The sequence below is a fragment of the Siphateles boraxobius genome, unplaced genomic scaffold, assembly GCF_051911475.1.
Source record: "Siphateles boraxobius isolate OS27281-9 unplaced genomic scaffold, OSU_SipBor_1 22, whole genome shotgun sequence".
NCBI classification, from domain to species: Eukaryota; Metazoa; Chordata; class Actinopteri; order Cypriniformes; family Leuciscidae; genus Siphateles; species Siphateles boraxobius.
Window position 1 is genome coordinate 1997710 of NW_027508833.1, and position 19791 is coordinate 2017500.

At 37.6% G+C, this 19791-nt stretch overlaps 2 protein-coding genes and 1 long non-coding RNA gene across 4 annotated transcripts in view; 1 reads left to right on the forward strand and 2 right to left on the reverse strand.

The window, feature by feature from the left end:
- rbks (ribokinase) overlaps window positions 1–16561 on the forward strand; it is a 32162-nt gene extending 15601 nt beyond the window's left edge. For both annotated transcript variants that reach the window (XM_077238316.1, XM_077238315.1), the window contains exons 8-9: window positions 1453–1641; window positions 15772–16561. In XM_077238316.1, the coding sequence (XP_077094431.1) occupies window positions 1453–1641; window positions 15772–15945 (363 nt within the window). In that variant the 3' untranslated portion in view covers window positions 15946–16561. The remainder of the gene's footprint in view (window positions 1–1452; window positions 1642–15771) is intronic.
- LOC143746496 (uncharacterized) lies at window positions 14712–14868 on the reverse strand. Its single transcript, XR_013206570.1, has 2 exons — window positions 14811–14868; window positions 14712–14778 (listed from the first exon to the last, which is right to left on the reverse strand). It is a non-coding gene; the product is annotated as an uncharacterized LOC143746496 (long non-coding RNA).
- Window positions 15142–19791, reverse strand: part of mrpl33 (mitochondrial ribosomal protein L33) — a 5463-nt gene continuing 813 nt past the window's right edge. The window contains exons 3-4 of the mRNA XM_077238317.1: window positions 19680–19786; window positions 15142–16926 (exon numbers count right to left, since the gene is read on the reverse strand). Of these exons, the coding sequence (XP_077094432.1) occupies window positions 16877–16926; window positions 19680–19786 (157 nt within the window). The 3' untranslated portion in view covers window positions 15142–16876. The remainder of the gene's footprint in view (window positions 16927–19679; window positions 19787–19791) is intronic.

The following is a 19791-nucleotide window of genomic DNA, read 5'->3' on the forward strand; positions in this document are numbered from 1 at the left end:
GACCTCAGCAGTCAAAGTTATGAAACTCCTACATTTCATGATACAAACAGTTCCTGATGGATAAAAGTCCTGCCCTACACTTCTTTTGTTCGTTGAATGTCGATTTCAAAATAAAATATATCAGATTACTTAATAACCAGTAAAATGGGTTTCAGATGTTATTCTTATGTTGACTTTAAACTTATTTTCGTAAGTGATTAACGCATTTATACCATAGTCATTTGCCAACATAGACAACTTAAAGCTGTTATTGATGTTTGCAGCGCTATATTTTACTGGGGGGTCAGTTACGACTTGTTAGATCGAGCATTGGTTCACTATAAATCAGACACAGAGATAAAATACATTTACATGAATGAATGAATGAATGAGATATTTGAATTAATTATGGAGAGTGCCAGAGAGATGCGCCGTCTGTGTGCAGCGTCTCTCACATGAAACTTACGTTACCTCTGGAACAACTCGACTCGCAGCATTCACCACTCAAAACCTAGCCAACACGTCACATAATGAAAAGTTAGTATATCCCAAAAATTCAATGAAATAAAAGTTGCTATAAAGGTGGTAGCGATTCAATACATTGATTAATTCGTTGACACTTAAATGGCTTGCATATAATAGCATTTTTTTCCCAATACGTTTTTGTGTTTATTTTTGGAGGGAAATGGGGTGCTCCCATTACGTATACATTTACAGCACAGCAGCAACGACCATTTGCTGCAAATTTCAGTAAAGATGAAGGTAGAGACGGCATTAACGTTAACAGTGTGGTCAGTTGAAATGAAACTGGAGATATGGTTACTGACTGGTTAGTAAAAAACATCACATTTAACTATGAACTCATAGTTCATAGCTCAAACGTATTTACACATTTCTGACTAGTAGCGAAGTGTTGATCAAGTAAGCTAGCTGCAATTAACTATTATCTTACAATAAACATTAACTAAAGTTGGCTACATAAATTACAACTACTGACTAGATTCATGAGAGGACAGCTAATACGTTCAAATGTAAATATGTACAGTAATTTCATCAACTTAACAGCGAGCATACTTTGGAAACACTGAAAATGAATGGGGTTCAGTGCTGGAACTATCAGTTTTTGGAACTATCGGCTGCTACATGACACGCGTTACTTCCGCATTCCAAAGTTCCGTTGGCGGTCTATGGGAGTGTCGTACCTCTGTTTTTCAACGGCTCTGGGTTTTATGACCTTCTAGCCAATCAGAATTGAGTATTCAGGCAGAACATGGTCAATGTATACAACTTTAGGTAAAAAATAATGCTGATAGCTAGAAGTGTTTGAGTTCATGAACATAGAGTATGTTTCTGGCAACTGTAACCGTGGTTTAGAATACAAACATATTAGCAAAGCTGCATATTAGCTCTTAGCATAACCGTTATGAGCATAAGTGTGACTGTTTCCTCTTTATCTTGTGGTGTTCCTCTCAGGCCGAGCTGTTGACGGGTCTGTCCGTTACCTCAGTGGAGGATGCCAGTCGAGTGGGCCTGGAGCTACTGCGCAGAGGTTGTGGTTCCGTTATTGTCACCTTGGGGCCACAGGGCTGTGTGGTGTGTCAGTCCACAAACACGGCCCCTAAACACATTCCCACCAGCGCGACCACTGCTGCCGATACCACGGTAAGACTGCTGTTGACTTTTGACATTTCTTGGTGGGGCCAATGTAGGCTGGTTTTGGGCTCGAGGTATGTTCCCCTTGTCAACCATCTGAATTAGCCCCAATCAGAATCTATATGAGATTCACATGGGTTAATTCAGATAGGGCCAACATGGAGCCCATGGATCAATCAGTTTGGGCCCCATACCTACATCGGCCACACCATGAAATGTTGGCTCAAATTGAAATTTAAAATTTAAAATATGGTCCAATGAAAACACTTCAATTTTGCAAAAACTCCGTTATATCGCACAAAAGATTTTATGCTTGCATGTGGTGGTTTTTCAAGCAATTCGAAAAAGGAATATTTCGCAAAACTGCCATGGAAAGTTTTTTCGCATTTACAGGTCACCTGGCGTATGTAAAAGTCACATGATCACTCTTTAAAGATGGCGTGGAATGTTTGGACAGAAGATGAGACTTTTATAAACTCATAAAATACTAAATAATTACTGGAGTTCCTCTGTGAAAACCTCCCAAAAACGCCTCATACGTGGCCGCTCCCCAGTATAAGGATCTTTCCTTGCCATTAATGCTTGGATAACATGCCTAAGTCTCCTTCCATTAAAAATAATGGCTAGTGCTGCGGCTGCGATATACATGAACCTGCCAACATCCGTCGCCATTATTTTTGGTGAGAGGAAAAATTATGTTTTAGTTGCATAACAAATTGTTGTCTGGCAGGTGTATAACTGGTAACAGCTCGAGAAAAACTGAACATTGTACACCTAATCCTCTTTTTTTTCTAACATTGCTCTTGATGTGTATTGAAGTAGAATAAATGTATTATGTGGCATATTGAGTTAGTTATCTGCAGCAGATATATCTGGCGCTCAAAGTCTGTGACTCATCACACACTAGCGGTAGGTTCTCTAACAATTTACTCTTTTTTTTATAACAGCATTCATTGAGTTAGTCTCACAAAGAAGCAACCTTTTGACTGTAGATATCTGGTTCATTTTGCAGGTTTCATGCATTTTCTGTAAAGCTGCTTTGAAACGATGTGTATTGTGAAAAGCGCTATATAAATAAATGTGAATTGAGATTGAACTTTGCAACTGGCCAAGAACCAGTCGTGTCCTAATGGTTATAGAGTCAGACTTGAAACCCAAAGGTTGCGGATTCAGTTCTCAGTAGCAGCAGGTTTTACTCTCTTCCACCCTCAGTACCCACGACTTAAGCAAGGTCGCTAACCCCCAATGGCTGCCCACTGTGCCGTGTGTGTGTGCGTCAAGGTTTGCAGTGTTTGTGTGTGTTCGCTACTCACTGCTCCTAATGTGTGTGCACTAACTTTTGGGTTAAATGCAGAGGACAAACTCAGAGTATGGGTTACCATACTTGGCCTTCTCATGTTACTTCATGTCACTTACTTAAATAGGCAGAGTCCATCTAACTCACAAACCAACCACAGTTCAGCTGTAGATAGGTAATAGACAAAATTGTCTAATTCAAAAATAGATTGGAAAATCCACAGTGGTTGCATTGACGTTAGAGAATGGAAATGGAAAATTGATATAGACCTTGTACTATTTACAGTACACCTCTTCTATACATAAGTATTAGTATTATTTGAGTTATAAGACATAACATAAAAAAGAAAGTGTATATATAAATATAAAATTGTGCTTTATAAGCTTGTGTTTGAGTAACTTAAATGCCACAAAAACAAATTGATAACATAAATTGTATCACCAATCAGACTGGATAGATCAATTTTCCTTTTTTTTTTTGTATGTAATATACATCAGATTGTCTGTGAACGGTTCGTTGGTGGTCCACGTGAAGCTAAACTATATGACATAGTGTCTGAGAAAACCAGATGTTTATATACCCCTACAAGTTTGCCATGCTACTAGTCATCTGTGTGAATGATATTGAGTCAGCAGTCATAATATGCCCATGATCCACAAGGATGATTCATATTTGAAGTAGTATGTTGTGAATGGGTAGTAAACACAGTTTTTTCATCATTTGAAATATTTGGATTCTGCTGTGGTGTGCGCTTTAATCTTGACATGAGAAGAGAAAAAATGTATGTATGTTTCACGTCATTTCTTACTAAAACAAGACTGTTTTGCTGATTGTTGTCATGAGTTCAGTCTGGCGTTCTGCGTATATGTTGATTGAATATAGCTACTTGTTTGCCTCACACTTTCACAATTTCGACATCAATCTCATGGTAATTGTGGATGTGGTTCTTCTGGTTTCTCTTCTGATTGTAATTTCTAAAGAGACTCATACTCATAATGCATGGATTCGGTAGTTCTGGCGTCACAGTAACTCATATTTCCTGTTTATTTTTTAAACACCAATAGGGAATCTTGTGAAGAACAGCAAGATCAATTATTAGTCACCTATTAGAATGCGATACATCATAGTGTGATGCAATAAAAATGTCCCATCAGTGACCAGAAATGGCTCAAAACAGGTTGCACTGCTTCTCTGTTTTTTATTTTTATTATTCTGTCTTGCAATTCAGTTCTCATTTTTTAACCACATCTTACTTGGTTTACAAGCAATTTCAGAACTTCATGCCACACCTACCGTAAGACCACATGAAGTTCTAAGAAAAACGTTAGAAACCCAAATGATCTGAGGCAATCCATGCAAACATGTCAACGCCCACGATAAAGTGTATGTAAACCGCAAAAGTAGGCTTATGTCTAGGACAGTTATTCATTTGTTGTGGGTTCATCCACATTTTTTTTTTGCACTTTTCAATGCACTTTTTTAGTTACATTCTTTCAGCAGTCAGTTTATAGGCCTAAAATAGGCTATTCAAGAAGGGGGGCTTCAAAGATGGCCAAATAAAAATATATTTTTTATTTCACTAATTTAATTATTTAAGTTATATTGTGCTTTGTTTAAATAATATCTGCTGAAATGTAAAAAAAAAAAAAAAAATCAGTGTTAAATAAATTGTATTTTTGCAATTTGATTTTTTTCTATGAAAAGCAAGACAAAATAGTAAAAAAGCATATTTTTACTATTTAATTAAATGCAATGGTGAAAAAATTGGCAAAATAAATGGAAAAAATGTGAAACACCACGTTCGGTATTCGGCCATCGGCCAAGCGCTTCATTATTATTCGGCTTCGGCCAAGAATTTTCATTTCGGTGCATTCGAAACGACATCTGTTCTCTTCATGACGTGTTAAACCTTTTTGACTCGTTTAACTTAATATTTTTTGAAAATCAAAAAATTTCAAACCCATGTGAAAAAGTTTTTTTCTTTCATAAAACATGGATTATTATGCCAGAGATGTGGCCTAGCGATTAGTGTGAAACATGCAGATGAAAGTATGGCTTGCATCATGACTTGCCCGTTCCCCATTCATCCTTTACTGCCTCCTCTATCACTGACTCAATCAAAAATGTTTAACTAGTCGATCATTTATTAGCCCTATCAGTGTTGTGCAAACACTTAAAATGGACATTCAATCATTTTAATCATTAATTGTTTATATACAGTGCCTAGCATAAGTTAACACACCCATGCTAAAGTTGACTAAAAAGAAGAATAGAAAATCATCTTTTGGAAATTGATCTTAAAGGGACTATGTGTAGTTTTTTAGGTATTTTATTATCTAAAATCAATGTGTTTATTCATAAATATGTCCTCAGTGGGGTACAAATACCTCTGCCAATTATCTGACTTATCCTCGTAAACTAAGAATTTATCTTGAAAAACTATAATAGCAGAGAGGGTCAAAAAGTACTAGGGCATTGCGTTTCCACAACGCGTTTCCGTTCAGAGCCAGCGTCACGTGACTGAAAGCAGCAGAAACGGAGGAGCAGAGCAGTGAGAGGCGCTTCACGGCCCCGGCAAGTTTAAAAGGCTGCATTGCACTGTTATTATTCATACTGTAACATTCATGTGTTCGTTGTGTCAAGTTGCAGTTTGTTTGAAATAACAAACCTGTTCACCCAAAGGAAAACTCGACGAAGTGCTATTAGAAGACATCCTGTCATAGCTTTTTGGTACATAACAGCTACCGTAGATGCAACAACACGCATTTGAAAAAGCGAGGAGCTGGAGAGCACAATTCGTTTGAATGCAAAATACAATTTCACCGCTGGATGGGAGAAATTCCTACACAATGTCCCTTTAATGCCTTAATTTAAAAAATGAGGAAAAATCCAACCTTTATGGACACCAATTTTCTTTGTGAATGAATAATGTATCGTACATAAATAAATGTCCTTCCTTAAAATACAGGCTGCATAAGTCAGGACACCCCGATGTTAAATTCCCATAGAGACAGCAGATTTTTATTTTTAAAGGCAGGTTGCATCCTGATAAAGTTCCCTTGACCTTTAGAATTAAAATATCCCACATCATTACATACTCTTCACCATAACTAGAGATCGGCATGGTGTTATTTCATGTAGGCTAATAGCTGGTTTGATTTGCATTGAGAGATGATCTTATGGAAAGTTCCCCATGTCAATCTCTAGGTATGGTGAAGGGTGTGTGATGATGTGGGGATATTTTAATTCTAAAGGAATTATATCCGTATATTGACAAAAACACGGTTATCTTAAGATGAGACAAAAACACGGTTTGGAAAATGGATTCATGATGAACTTGCTTATTATATAAATTTTGTAAATTACATTTTTTTTACATTTTGAATACAAAATAAGTTACAGAGAGCAGCAGGAATATTAGGCTGCAGTCACTTTACAAGCTTACGCACGGATCCAATATACTGATATACTGACACAACATGCGTTTTCTCACAAATATTATGTTTCAAAACTGACTGTTTACCTGAATACTGAAAACCGGCATTTTGACATAAATTTGTATGTATTTCACCGTTTAATCGCAATAAGCCATGTTTGAGATGCGACTTTATGAGATCGCCATATATATATAGATCAGTGGTGCTCGCGCGAAACCTGTGGGAATGAGTAAAATTATCCATATCACAAGCACCGGAGTGAATTCAACCGGAGTGAGTGAGTGGAGGCGGGTGTGTGTCCAACTGTCAATTGACCGATACTGCTGAAAAGAGTATCGGAACCATTTCAGATATTTCAGTATCAATAAATATCGAAATATCAATATTTCTGACAACACTACTTGTAACGCCTCATAAACGCACACACTCAGATATATAGAGTTGTCCAGGGCTGCCCCTGCTCTCTCTGGGTGACTCAGTGCTCAGCAGAGATCCTCTCAGCGGGAGTCCGCCTGGCTGTGGTCTCCACGTGGCGGTCGGCCTGTTCCCGCGCACTTTGATGACCCATAAATCCTTGAGTTGTTTAACTCTTTTGGATGCCCTGATCCCTCTTCCAGTAACTCTGTTTTTCCCCCACTTGTTAAAAACCAGGAGGAGGAGGGAATGAGGCCAAGTGCCAGATTTTATCTCAACGGTTGGCTAGACAAAAGCAAGGCATGTTTCCATCAGCTTATTCTCTTAGAATGATGGAGTATCACTACCGATTAAGACCAAAAAGAGAACTGTCGTCATTTTTAACAGTATGTGGCGACTGTGTTTATTTGTGAGGTCTATCTTTAGTCATTAAAGAACATTCAATTGGAGGTTAAAGTGTTTACCGGGCTTCTCTCCGAGCGTAGTGGTGTGAGTCACGAAGCTCAGCGTTGCTCTGTGCTCCTTGGACTGAATCCAGGGTTTTCTGCAGTGTCACCAAATCTCAGTATTTCATACTAAACAACCCCTGTTATTTAGAGAATAGGCATGGATGCTCTGGCATTGCATGATTTAAACGCTGTCTTTTTGTTTATGTGGCTCAGTTTGCACTAGGGCTGCCATATAGCTTAACTGTATATAGAGTTTATCTATAAGTCGTTAAATAATGCGAAATTCAATATGTGATATGATAATGCTTTAAGAGTGTAAGATATAGTGGTCGACCGATATGGGTTTTTTGATGGCCGATGCCGATGCCGATATCTTAGAGAGCAGGGTGGCCGATGGCCGATATAAAGCCGATATATATATATATATATATATATATATATATATATATATATATATATATCAACACACACATATACACACACACAGACATAGACATATATATATATATATATATATATATATATACACACACACACACTTTATATTTATATAAATCAATATTTAATAAATTTAATAAATATTTTAAAATCTTTAAAATAAACATGCTTAGGCCCTATACTTTAGATGGCAACTTCTTGAATCTGCAATCCTATTACAGAATTATTCACAAATAAAGTAATTGTTTAAAAATATATGAATATGTGAATAAAAAGGAAGTAAATGCTGTAACAGGGCACTCAGTAATCTGGTGATTAATCAGTAATCACTGATAATCCTATTTTTTTCAAATAAAGACTTTTTTTTACTTTGACTTTTGACAAGGTAACGCTAATTTTACATACAGCACACAGTGAAAACGACATGAATATGACACAGTGGGCCACTGGATATAGCAAATCATATTTTAAAATGAAGGATTTAAAGTTTTTCGATCGAGTCTCCTGTAAAGCTGATCTTCTGTTCGCATTCACTCACTTCACACGGACCGTCACTCGCAGGAACACGTTTATGCAGGCTACAAATGCACACTTCACAAGATATCACAGCTGGATTCGATTAAATCTGCAAGGTTTGTGAAATTTAATGTTTATTAGATATTCAGAGATTTGTTTAAATGATATAGATGCGCATTTGCTGAATGTTGACGGTAAATGAGAAAGTATTTTAGGCTGATTGTTTGCCTTTTCGGTTACAAATAATATAAAAGCAAACGTATTACTTTTTCGCATACGATTTACTTTCTTTGACCAGTTCTGTAGCCAACGGTTCTGCCTAACAAAGTATTAGATCTGACTGACAGAGATCATAAACTAATGAAGACGGAGAATGTGAGTGAGCGCTTTGTGATATGGCGCTGCCGTTCTCTTCTCAGGTGCTGGTGTCACTGTTGCCAACTATTTTCAAAGGAAAGTAGCTGACGCCTTCCCTAAAAGTCGCCAAATGTCGCTAGATGACGTCATGTGCTAATTAGCATATTCATGACGTCATCGCGTCGTACTTGCGCTTTGCCTGCCTAATGTGTTTTCCCTCTAAATTCATGCTAACATTCTGTATTTTAATATAATATAATATAATATAATATAGCCGAATGTCCAATAAAGCTGTTCTCATTGCCTATATTATTTTTGTCAGACAATAGAACAAGTAGCTATGATATAGTGAATGACTAAATCTTTTTATATGTGTAAAATTATCTGAATTGAGAGAGTTCGGGAACTGGGTGAAAGCTTTTTGATAGCGAGTATTACAAGTAATAAGCATAAGAAAAGAAAGTAAATTAAAATGGTCAAACAAAACTCTTTAAAAATAAAACAAAAGAGAAGCAGATAAGTGACAAGTCCGTGGGGAAAAAAAAAACTGGCGCGCGCTCAACACATGAATGTGCTGCTGCTCGTCTCAGCCATTCACTGAACAAGGTAGACGCAGTTAGAGAGAGTGACGGCAGGGAGAAAGCAAGAGCTCGCGCTCGCAGAACAGTACTGGCAACATCTGGAGGTTACTGAGGTTTGTCTAAAAAAGTCGCTAGATTTGTCGCTAGTCGCTTTTTAAAAAAAAATGTCGCTAAAGGGGTCTGAAAAGTCGCTAAAAATAGCGACAAAGGCGCTAAGTTGGCAACACTGGCTGGTGTTCTCAGCGCCGCCCGTCAAAATAAAAGTCTGCAGCGCCGTCAAAATAAAAGTCCCGCTTCCAACACATCAGCCAATCAGAAAAACGTATCGGCCGATGCCGATATATCGGTCGACCACTAGTAAGATACATTTAAAATATATTAAAATATATATAAAAATGGGAAAAATGGTATAACCAACATACATTTTATTTTAAAAAAAAATTACATTCGAGAAGAAATCATCCTTACAACTTCTGAAAGTAAAAAGTAGTGTTTTACTGTAGCATTACATAAAAAGTAAGTCATTTTAACATCAGTTTAAACCAGGGGGTTTGTGGTTTCAGGTAGGCCTACATTAGGTTTATTTAACAGCAGAAATTAAATAATCAAATGTAAAAATAAAACACTGCTAAGTCTTCACTGTATGAACTAAATACTGATTATTCATTTGGCTATATAAAAGTTATTCAGTCAAGAGCAGTGAGTGATTTTCTCTTTGTATATTGTTGTTTGATTAAAATTAACATTAAGCACACGGATATAAGCAGGATTATTAGGATGCTGTCACTTTAAGAGCTGCACGGATCCAATACATTGATACTCGCGCACCTTCTTTCTCAACTGTTTACTCCACTTAAGACGTAACTGACTACGTGAATGCTCAACAAGACGGGCATTTTGACATCATTTTGTGTGTATTTGGCCATATAAACTGTCAACTGGAATCGGGATTACATGCTACATGAGGCGGTTTTCAGTATGCGTGAGTACTTCGCTTATTGCACCTAATAACATTAATGGATAATTCCGGTATTTAGCACTTTGAGTCTGTTTTCTAGTTTGTTTTGGATGAACTAGAGTGGTGGACACAGAAATTTTGACGATGGGTCCGGTCTCGACTTTTTGACTCTTTTAGAATCGCCTTTGACCGCTTCAGAGTGGCTGTCTACCGGCATTCACAAACATGTCCTTAAAACAACTTTTAACGTTCGTTTTCAAAACAAGTAGTGTAGCGAAATACAGTTTCTGTCATGTTTTATTTGGCATTTTGTAAAATCGCATTGATTTCTGTTGGAGGACTCATTGCTCGTTGATATTACTGCGCTACCGCTATCAAGTGGTCGGGAGTGTGCTAACGCTTCAGACTCAAATATCGAGCAGAAGTTTATACGCGGTTGTGAGGTATCTGAAAAAATAGTTCCACTATAGCAAATAACACGGATTGAAATCATACATTGCGCCGAAATATTTGTTTTTAATCATCAACGAACACCACTTACCACTCGGTGAGTTGCACAGTTTTGAAAACGAACGTTAAATGTTGTTTTTAAGGTTGTATCAGTGATTTCAGGCCCAAAAATAATTGTCTAATCTTTCCTAACGATCAGCTAGCTGCCCGCCCCATAAGCATGCCGTCCAAAAACCGCGTCTCTGTAGGCAGCCTAGGCTCTGAGATCTGCACACAAAAACAAATGTGTACAACCACCACTCAAAAGCAAAATAAAGTGTTCCAACCAATCACTGACAGGGGCGGGTGTTGTGAGGTTTTGCGCTCGTGCACGGCTGGACGCGAAATCGGAGCAACACCCGCCCCTGTCAATGATTGGTTGGAACACTGTTTATTTTGCTTTTGAGTGGTGGTTGTACCCATTTGTTTTTGTGTGCAGATCTCAGAGCCTACGCTGCCTACAGAGACGCGGTTTTTGGACGGCATGCTTATGGGGCGGGCAGCTAGCGGATCGTTAGGAAAGATTAGACATTTATTTTTGGGCCAGAAATCACTGATACAACCTTTAAGGACATGTCTGTGCATACCGGTAAACAGCCACTCTGAAGCGGTCAGAGGCGATTCTAAAAGAGTCAAAAAGTCGAGACCGGACCCATCGTCAAAATTTCTGTGTCCACCACTCTAGTTCATCCAAAACAAACTAGAAAACAGACTCAAAGTGCTAAATACCGGAATTATCCATTAAGCATGTCACACGAATCCAACGGTCATGTGTCCTGTCTGCTCTCTGTGTCGACCTAACACTTTTGAGCTATTAAATTCATTCAGTTATCGTAACGCGATATGTATATTTGCGATATTTCAATATATCGCGCTGCCCTAGTTTGCACTGCAGTTAATACAGAACTACTTAGAAACCATTGGTTATGGACAGGAATGGGAATATTTCTGTTTGATTCCAAGGATATAGCCTATTTGTAACATTTTAAGCCAGCTGCCCGCTGATAAACTTGAAACACTTGATAACAGAATGTCACATTTATCTGTCATTGATTAAATCACTCCTCACTGTTGGGTCTGTCGCATTGACTCAGAGATGAACGATGTGTAATCGTCTAAGCATGCTCACAGATTCAGTCACTTACTGCAGCCTCTCTTCAGCCAATTGCTTCGTCATTAAGTTTGCAGAAATAAGAATAGAAGCACCACGTGAACGTGAACATCATGGACAACAACTGGTGTCATTGCGATGAGCTCCTTCGCTGAGGAAAAGAGAGAATGCCACAAAACAGTTTTGATCAAATAGTTGTAAGGTTGCAAAGAGTATGGCGTGTCAGTTCTTCAGTATGAAGTGGAGTTGGGGAGGAGTTATGCTAGCGCATTGGACACGCCAAAGCAATGAAAGACCGCCCATCAACAACGACTGAGAATTCACATCTTTATGTTGTTCCCAGAGGTTGCGAAGAGAGTTGTTTGGACTCTTAACTCAGCAGTTGAGTTGCTGGTGCGGTTGTTTTTTTGAGCACTGAAAGAAAATCAGTGGGTCTCATCTGTCCCCCTTAAGAGGACATTACGCACATCTCAAATGGACCGAACCGTTGTGTACTCTTGATCAAGGAATCCTTTCTCTTGGACACTAAGCAGTCTCAAGTTAAAAGGATCTTTTGGCAGTTTCACAGCTTCACATCACATCAAAAGCCATGTGGTATGGCACTACATGAAAAGCACGGTTAAACACTACTGGAAGTACACGTAAGCAGTTTCCCTCTGTGTGGCTACATACCGGTTCTAAGATCATTCCCTTTCTTCCATATATCTTACACAAGCCTTCATAAATCCAACACTGACCGACCCTTTCATGAGAAAGTGATCCTATCTGCAGCCTTCGTGTGTGTGTTTACAGAGACCCTACAGCATGGACTGTGGGTGGCCTGTGCTCTTACATTTGGATGTCGACCCAATTCCAAAACCCTGCCTTCAAGCCAGACAATAAAGGCTTGAAGTTGTTTCAGACAATCACAATCAGCCAAACTTCACCTCCATGAAAAGAGACATAGAGGACCCACCACAGGGATCTTTAAAGGAGACGGTGGTGAGTATTTACCGGAAAGCACTGAATGCCTCCAACCGACATTGGTGTCGTCACACCAAGAGACTAAATGAAACCCACAAAGAAGAACCCACACTGAGCCACATTGGACAGCAGCCATTCTTTTGAGAGAAACCATGTTCTAGCCACATGTACTTTGGTGACACAAGATGACCACTCAGACCACCAAATGTCTTTCTTCAAGATTAAAGATTTGACCGTCAACAAACTCTAAAGCTTGTACTGTACCATCCGTAGGAACACGTTATGATACACCAACCTTTGGGAAATCCTTATGGTTTTTCAGCAGCAACAGAATAACCGTTGTTGTTGGGCTCTCTTTAAGTTGTGAATCTGTGGTCATTCTCTCAGTCTGCTCTTTGGTATTGGATGTTTGAATGCATCTTGCTCACGTCACCCGTGAGTCATCCACTCCATTCATTGCTTTTATAGCTTTTTAAATTATTAGACACACTGCAGGTGTAAAGTGTTGTGATACAAACTGTGATGACCATCATGTTTTCCCAAGCTTTTACTCCACTGGCCATAATCTCAAACTAGCACAGTAGATATTAGTTTAGTATCACATTGTCAGACTTCAACATGCATTCAAAATGAATCATATTCATTTCCTTGACACATGTTCCTGTATTAATTGTCCACAATTCATCTGTGCACATTATTTCAATGAAAATTTTTTGTCTTTGTTATCCTCACTAGAACTACTTTACTTTTCGGATGAAGTAACCAATTCCTCTTCTTTTACCTCTTCCTCCCCTTTAACCACATGGTTCCATTCTGATAGGAATCGACTTAATTCCCATTGGCTAAAATACAGACTATATTTTTTTCTCAATATCTTTTCACTTGGAAATACGTCAGAAGTCAAATTGGTTGTAACACTATGTCATGTTTTCTATGCATTTCATGTTATTTCGTGGCATACATAACGCTGTGGTACAGAAATTCTGGAGAAACTACTTTTTTGGAGAACGCAATTTGTCCTGCATCTTCAAAGTTTTCAGAGGCGTAATGTAAAATAAACTTCGGTCTTTGACTGACCACATCTAATAGTTTTGTCATATGATTGACAGACAGGTCTATCTGGGACTGTTTGGAAGCTACTGGTTGTCACTACAGATACATCACGCTTCAGTCAACTGTTGTCAGAAGTCATTCTCACTTTTGAAGGCTAGCCATGCAGCCTGTGAAGACAAAAGCAGACTTTTTAAAAGTGAAGGATGATCATTTTAATGCAGAATTGGGAGATATAATGTTTTTGCCCAATTCAGCATGGTAATAAACACATCATAGTATCTAAGTAGTTTTTTTTGTTTTTTTTATACAAACATATGGTGTATTCACACCCATTATATTTGGTAGCGACTGAAAGCATTACATTTTCATTAGCAGGTGGTGATACAAATTAGAGAGAAATTTAAAAAATGCGAAATTCTTTGTCAATAAAAAAGTTTACTGCAGATGGTCTTCCATCGACCCAAACAGACGACATGCATGACCAGTGCTTAACTGTGCAACGGTGGACTGTGATCATTTTGTAATGAATTCTTATCTGCACAAATCACTTTATTCAGTCATCAATCAGTAGGGGAGTTTAGACAACTGTGGCAATATGGAGGAGACTGAAGGGACAGTCATTGGTGCGTAATAGCGATCGATGGTTTAGAGGCAGGCCGTTGAGATGAGTAATCGGGTAGACTTGTGAGAACCAGTGACAGGGCGATCTGCGGTTAAATCTGAGCACATCACTGCATTCCTCTGTGCTTTCCCATCTTAAACTCTACACCTGCTATTACCCCTCCCCTAGATCTCTGTCTACCCCCTGCAGGCATGGTGAAACGTGCCCGTGTCCTTATCAAATTTATATATATAATTAAATATAAACAAGTGGAGATGGAAAAGTGGGTCTTAGTGTGCAATAACGATAACTAGGGAAAAGAATGATCTTTGGAAAATGTGTGTGTGTGATCAAAAGTTTAGGATTTTTTTTTTTTTTTTATGTTTTTGAAAGAAGTCTCTTATGCTCACAAAGGTATATTAGTGTCAACATATAGTGATTTCTGATGGATCATTTGACAGTAAAGACTGGACTAATGCTTGCTGAAAATTAAGCCATCACAGGAACAAATTACCCACATTCAAGAGTGCATTAAGCAGGAATAAAATGTTTTTGAAAGAAAATGACCTGTTCTTTCGATATATTGCATGTTCAGATATTAATAATATTCAGAGACATGAACATTTTGTTTAAAAGAAAATATCAAAAAATGCTGACACTAATGGGCAACTTTTCTTTTTAAACGCTTGCGGGGAAACCGTTATTTTACACAATTTTTTTTAAACAAATGCAGCTTTGGCAAACTTAAGCGACTTCTTTCAACATTTATAAAAAAATAATTTGACTGGTAGTGTAGCCGAGTTTTCAGCTGAAGGGATAGATATATACTGAATCCAACAAACATATTATATGAACAGTATGCTTTTTTTATTAGCATTAATGCCTCAAAATGTTGTACTTTTTTAAATTTGAGGTTAGATATGATTTGACATGTTGTTGACAGATTCACCCAAAAATACGGATTATAGTGAAATTACTAAGAGGGGGAGAAAACAAAAGTTGTAGAACACAAAATGTCATGCTGCATGTCTCAGCTAGCAGACATCTCATAACAGAAGAGCTTCACAAGACTTTGAGGCATGACAGCGGTCAGGAAAAGCTTCAAGCATGCGTGTTGTTTCACACTGACCTCTGTGACCTGTGCCCAGACTTACTCAGCGTGCCTTACACAACGGCAAACACAAATGACTCAGCCGCGCGCAAATAGTGCGGAATTAAAGCCATGTCATCATCATTAAATATTGTCAGGATCAATTGATGCTTTAATATTTATTTAGGGATTTGCACACTCTGATGTCATTTGTTACCCAGATTTGTGTACAAAGTTACAACCTTGGACTTGCGTACTAGCATTGAAAAGTATGACGGCACCCCCTGCTGTCATATTTGTTTTTCAAAAATTCAGTGTTCTTCTGTTCGACTGCATTATGAGCATTAATGCCACTAACTGAACTGAAAAACAACTCTTTTAACAGGGAGCAGGCGACAGCTTCATTGGTGCTTTGGCTTTCTACATGGCCCAATATCCCACAATGCCGCTGGAAGAGATGGCCAGGAGAGCCAACCTCGTCGCAGCAGTGTCTGTACAAACGGTCGGCACTCAAACATCTTTTCCATTTCAGAAAGATCTGCCAACTGAACTATTCTGAAGGTGACACACCAAAAAAAACAACAACGGCACCAGCATTAATCTGTGCACAGTGTCCACAGAATTACTGCATGTATAATAAACAATACCAAGTACTGGAGAGGTCTTGATGATGTCATTTCCTAGCAATTATTCATTTGTTAATGATTATATCATCTGACAATTCTGACTTTTTTGTTTCTTAGAAATGCGAGTTTATTTCACGCAATTCTGAGGGGGGGAAAAGTCAGAATTGTGAGATTAAAAAGTAGCAAATACCTTTTCATCTTTTTATTCAGTGGTGGAAACAAGCTTCCATATTTTTCACAATTCACTATTAAGAGATTTATATATTGGTCAGTTTTGTTGAAAGCAAGAGCAAGTTAATCTCAAAAGGCAGTAATGGGAGAAAGTTCAGGAATTTAAGTAATGGTCTGTTTGTTGTAATCGAGAAAGCATCAATGAAGATAAGAACAGTTGTTGCAGAGAAAACGTCTATATACGTAAGAAAGTACAAGCAGCACAGGTGGTTTTGTATGTTTGAATTGCTGTTATTTTTTGTGGTAACAATTATGTACACAGATCTCGTTTTTTTTCTACAAAATAAATCTTGCTGGCTAATTATGCCAACAAATTCAGCCTAAAGCAATCTGTCATTGAGTAGGTGGTTCATTGTTTGCAGTAGGTTAACATTTTGACTTGGTAGAAAAAAGGAAACAAAAGAAATGAACGAATCCAACATAATAGACTTATTGTAATGTTCTTAACAACACATTATCCTGACAGGATGTGTCACTCGTTTCTGGTCTAATTCCACCAGTTATCCACAGCTGCAGTGATGCCGGCTCTTTGATTTCATGTAAATCTTCTGTCATAGTTGATCACCACACTGTGGCCAATAACACTTTAAAAGTCCTTTTTCTCAGTGTCTGTATCACAAGTTTCTCCCATTTTTAAAGAGAGCGTATCTTCCTCTTCTCAAAGAACAGAACATGTTTGTTCACTGTGGAGAGCAATGAAGAGAAAAGAAAAAAAAAATATTAACTGAAAAAGACAGAAATCATGCAATCACATTATGGGATCACAATTATCCGATAGATTATCCTAGAAAAAAAATAGGCGATGACAAACAAGTGTATTGAAAAACATTTAGGTAACACTTTACAATAAGGTCTCATTTGTTAACATTTAGTTAATACATTAGCTAACATGAATGAACAAAAATATATATATATATTTGAGTTTTATTCACTTGTTTATGTTACCAACTTTAATAGAAATACAATTGTTCATTGTTCATTTTAGTTCACAGTGCAGAACTAATGTTAACAGATGTTAACTTTTGCTTTTAAAAATGCCTTAGTAAATGCTAAACATCAAATTCATCATGAAATCAAGTCGATGATCTTTATTTTTTAAATGTAATATTGTAGTATTTATTACAAATGATTTATCCAGGCACATGATTTTGTTTTTAATGTTAATTTAGGATCAAAATAACTCCCCCTCCCTCTTGCAGCGGCATCTCTCTTCTCTGACGATGTGTTCAGTGGCGTGTGGGCGGAGCAACCTGTCACTCACATGAGATCGACCAATAGCAAACCACAACCATCCAATCAATTCCCCACAGACAATATTAAGTCTCGTCCTGCATTGTTCTTGTTCGAGAAGTTTTCACTCTGATATACGTCAAACTAGGGAAGAAAAAACGATCGCAACGTCTGTTTCATGCGACTTTAAATAGAGATGCACCAGCAACCGGACATTTTTTTTTGTTTGTATTTTTTGCCCGATCTCTGTTCCAGTCCGCATTGTAATTATTTCCCAAAATATAATTTGTGTGGAAATATTTCTAAGTCTGTAAACAGGACGATAACACAGTCCAGAGGCGGGACGCTGAATACAGACGCAGAGAAGAGAGGAGAGCACAGCAGAGCAAATACTGTACCAGACACTGCAAACCTCACTGTTCGCAATGCTCAGGTACTTGCATGCATTTCAGCAGCCAATGAGGTTGCTTGCTCAACATTTAAATAGTCTGGATCAGTGTTTGGTGTAGTCTAGTCCTCCAGCGCGACATCAGAGTTCCTCTGAAACCCTCCACCTCCCCAGCTCCACCTGTCTATTTCTGCTTATGTTATGTACTCTATTTATGTAGGTCTATTGATGCAGCAGCATATCTTACATGCTCACAGCAGTGTGTCTGAGTATCTAGTAGCAGTAACAAGTCCATTAATAAATGAACACCAGCAGTGTAGCAGATCTAGTCCATCAAGACCAAAAAACAAAACAAAAAATCAAGTAACATTACCATTTTCATTAATATGCTAAGATTAATCCTGTAAATGTATTGTTCAATTTAGTTTAACTAATATAGATGCCTAATGTAAACAACTAATGAGACCTTAATTTAAAGTGTTACTAATACTCATTTCTAAGTGTTTATTCTCTTCTTTCTTGGGACATACATATGCTCAGGAACAGTTTGCATATCTGTTGTATCTTTCAGTAGTGAGTTTATCTCATTCACTGGAGGTTTAGGGCAATAATAAAATGGCTATGGGGTGATATTTATTATATATAAAAAAGTGGTATATAAATACATTTGAATTAAATTCAATACAAAACTGTGCAAAAGTCTTAGCATTTTCACCAAAAGATTATTTTAAGCCAATTATTTATATATTTTGTCTGCAGTGTGTCAGTAGGAAATATCAGTTCACATTACCAAACATTCATTGTGCTATTAATTGTAATAATCCAGTGAGATTTCGATATGCACAAGGAGTCTTACAGCAGCCGGTGTGATCTGATCTGATCATGGAGTACGTCTGTGATAACATGAAGAAAACTGAAACAGACCAAATCCAGAAGAACTGTGGAAACGTCTCAAGACACATGAAGAAACCGACCTGCAAGTCTACAATACTGTGAAAAGGTTTAGGCACTTAGGTAAAAATGCTGTAAAGTGGGGATGCTTTCAAAAAATAATGTCTATTTATTTATTATGTCTAAATAAATAGATTTTATTGATTAATTAATTCTATTAACTAAATCAAATCAATATTTGGTGTGATCACCCATTGCGTTTAAAACAGCTTTGGTCCAGGTACACTTGCTCATAGTTTGTCAGGTAGATCTTCACGTGTCTTGGAGACGTTGCCACAGTTCTTCTTTATTTCGTCTGTCTCAGTGTTTTCTGTTTCTTCTGACTCGATGATAGTGAGATCAGATCATACCGGCTGTTGTCAGACTCCTTGTGCATATAAAAATCTCACTGGATAATTACAATTAATGGCAAAAGGAATGCAAACTGATATTTCCAACTGACACAGCACTACAGTGGAAATTCGAACGTGCCTAAGACTTTTGCACAGTACTGTATATGTAAAACTAAGTGAAAATTTTAATACAAACTGAATTTTCCAGAATAAGTGAAATTATTTGGCTTTAGCACAATGACAATATAAAAAGCCAATCATGTATATATATATTTTAGTTTGTGAAATACAGTACATAATATTTCCTTACACAGTATGGATGTTTTTACATGAATATATATAGCTGCCTTTATACTTTGAAATAGGGTCCTTTTCGAAATTATCATCATTTTTGGGGGTTCCTTGAAAATCAGATCAGGTTCTACCATTATAATAACATTGACACAAAGCACAATATATAATTTTGAGCCACTTAGTTTGTGTTCCTCAAATGAAAACAGGATCTATATGAAGTAAAATTGATGGTTCGCCTCACCTATGGGGTCATGCTTTCGCAAAACCAGCTTGTCCCTCAATCGACCCCTTTTTGTGTTGAAACAGTAACCCGTGCCAGCCGCACTCATCATCTGAACCAGCAGCGTCCTGAA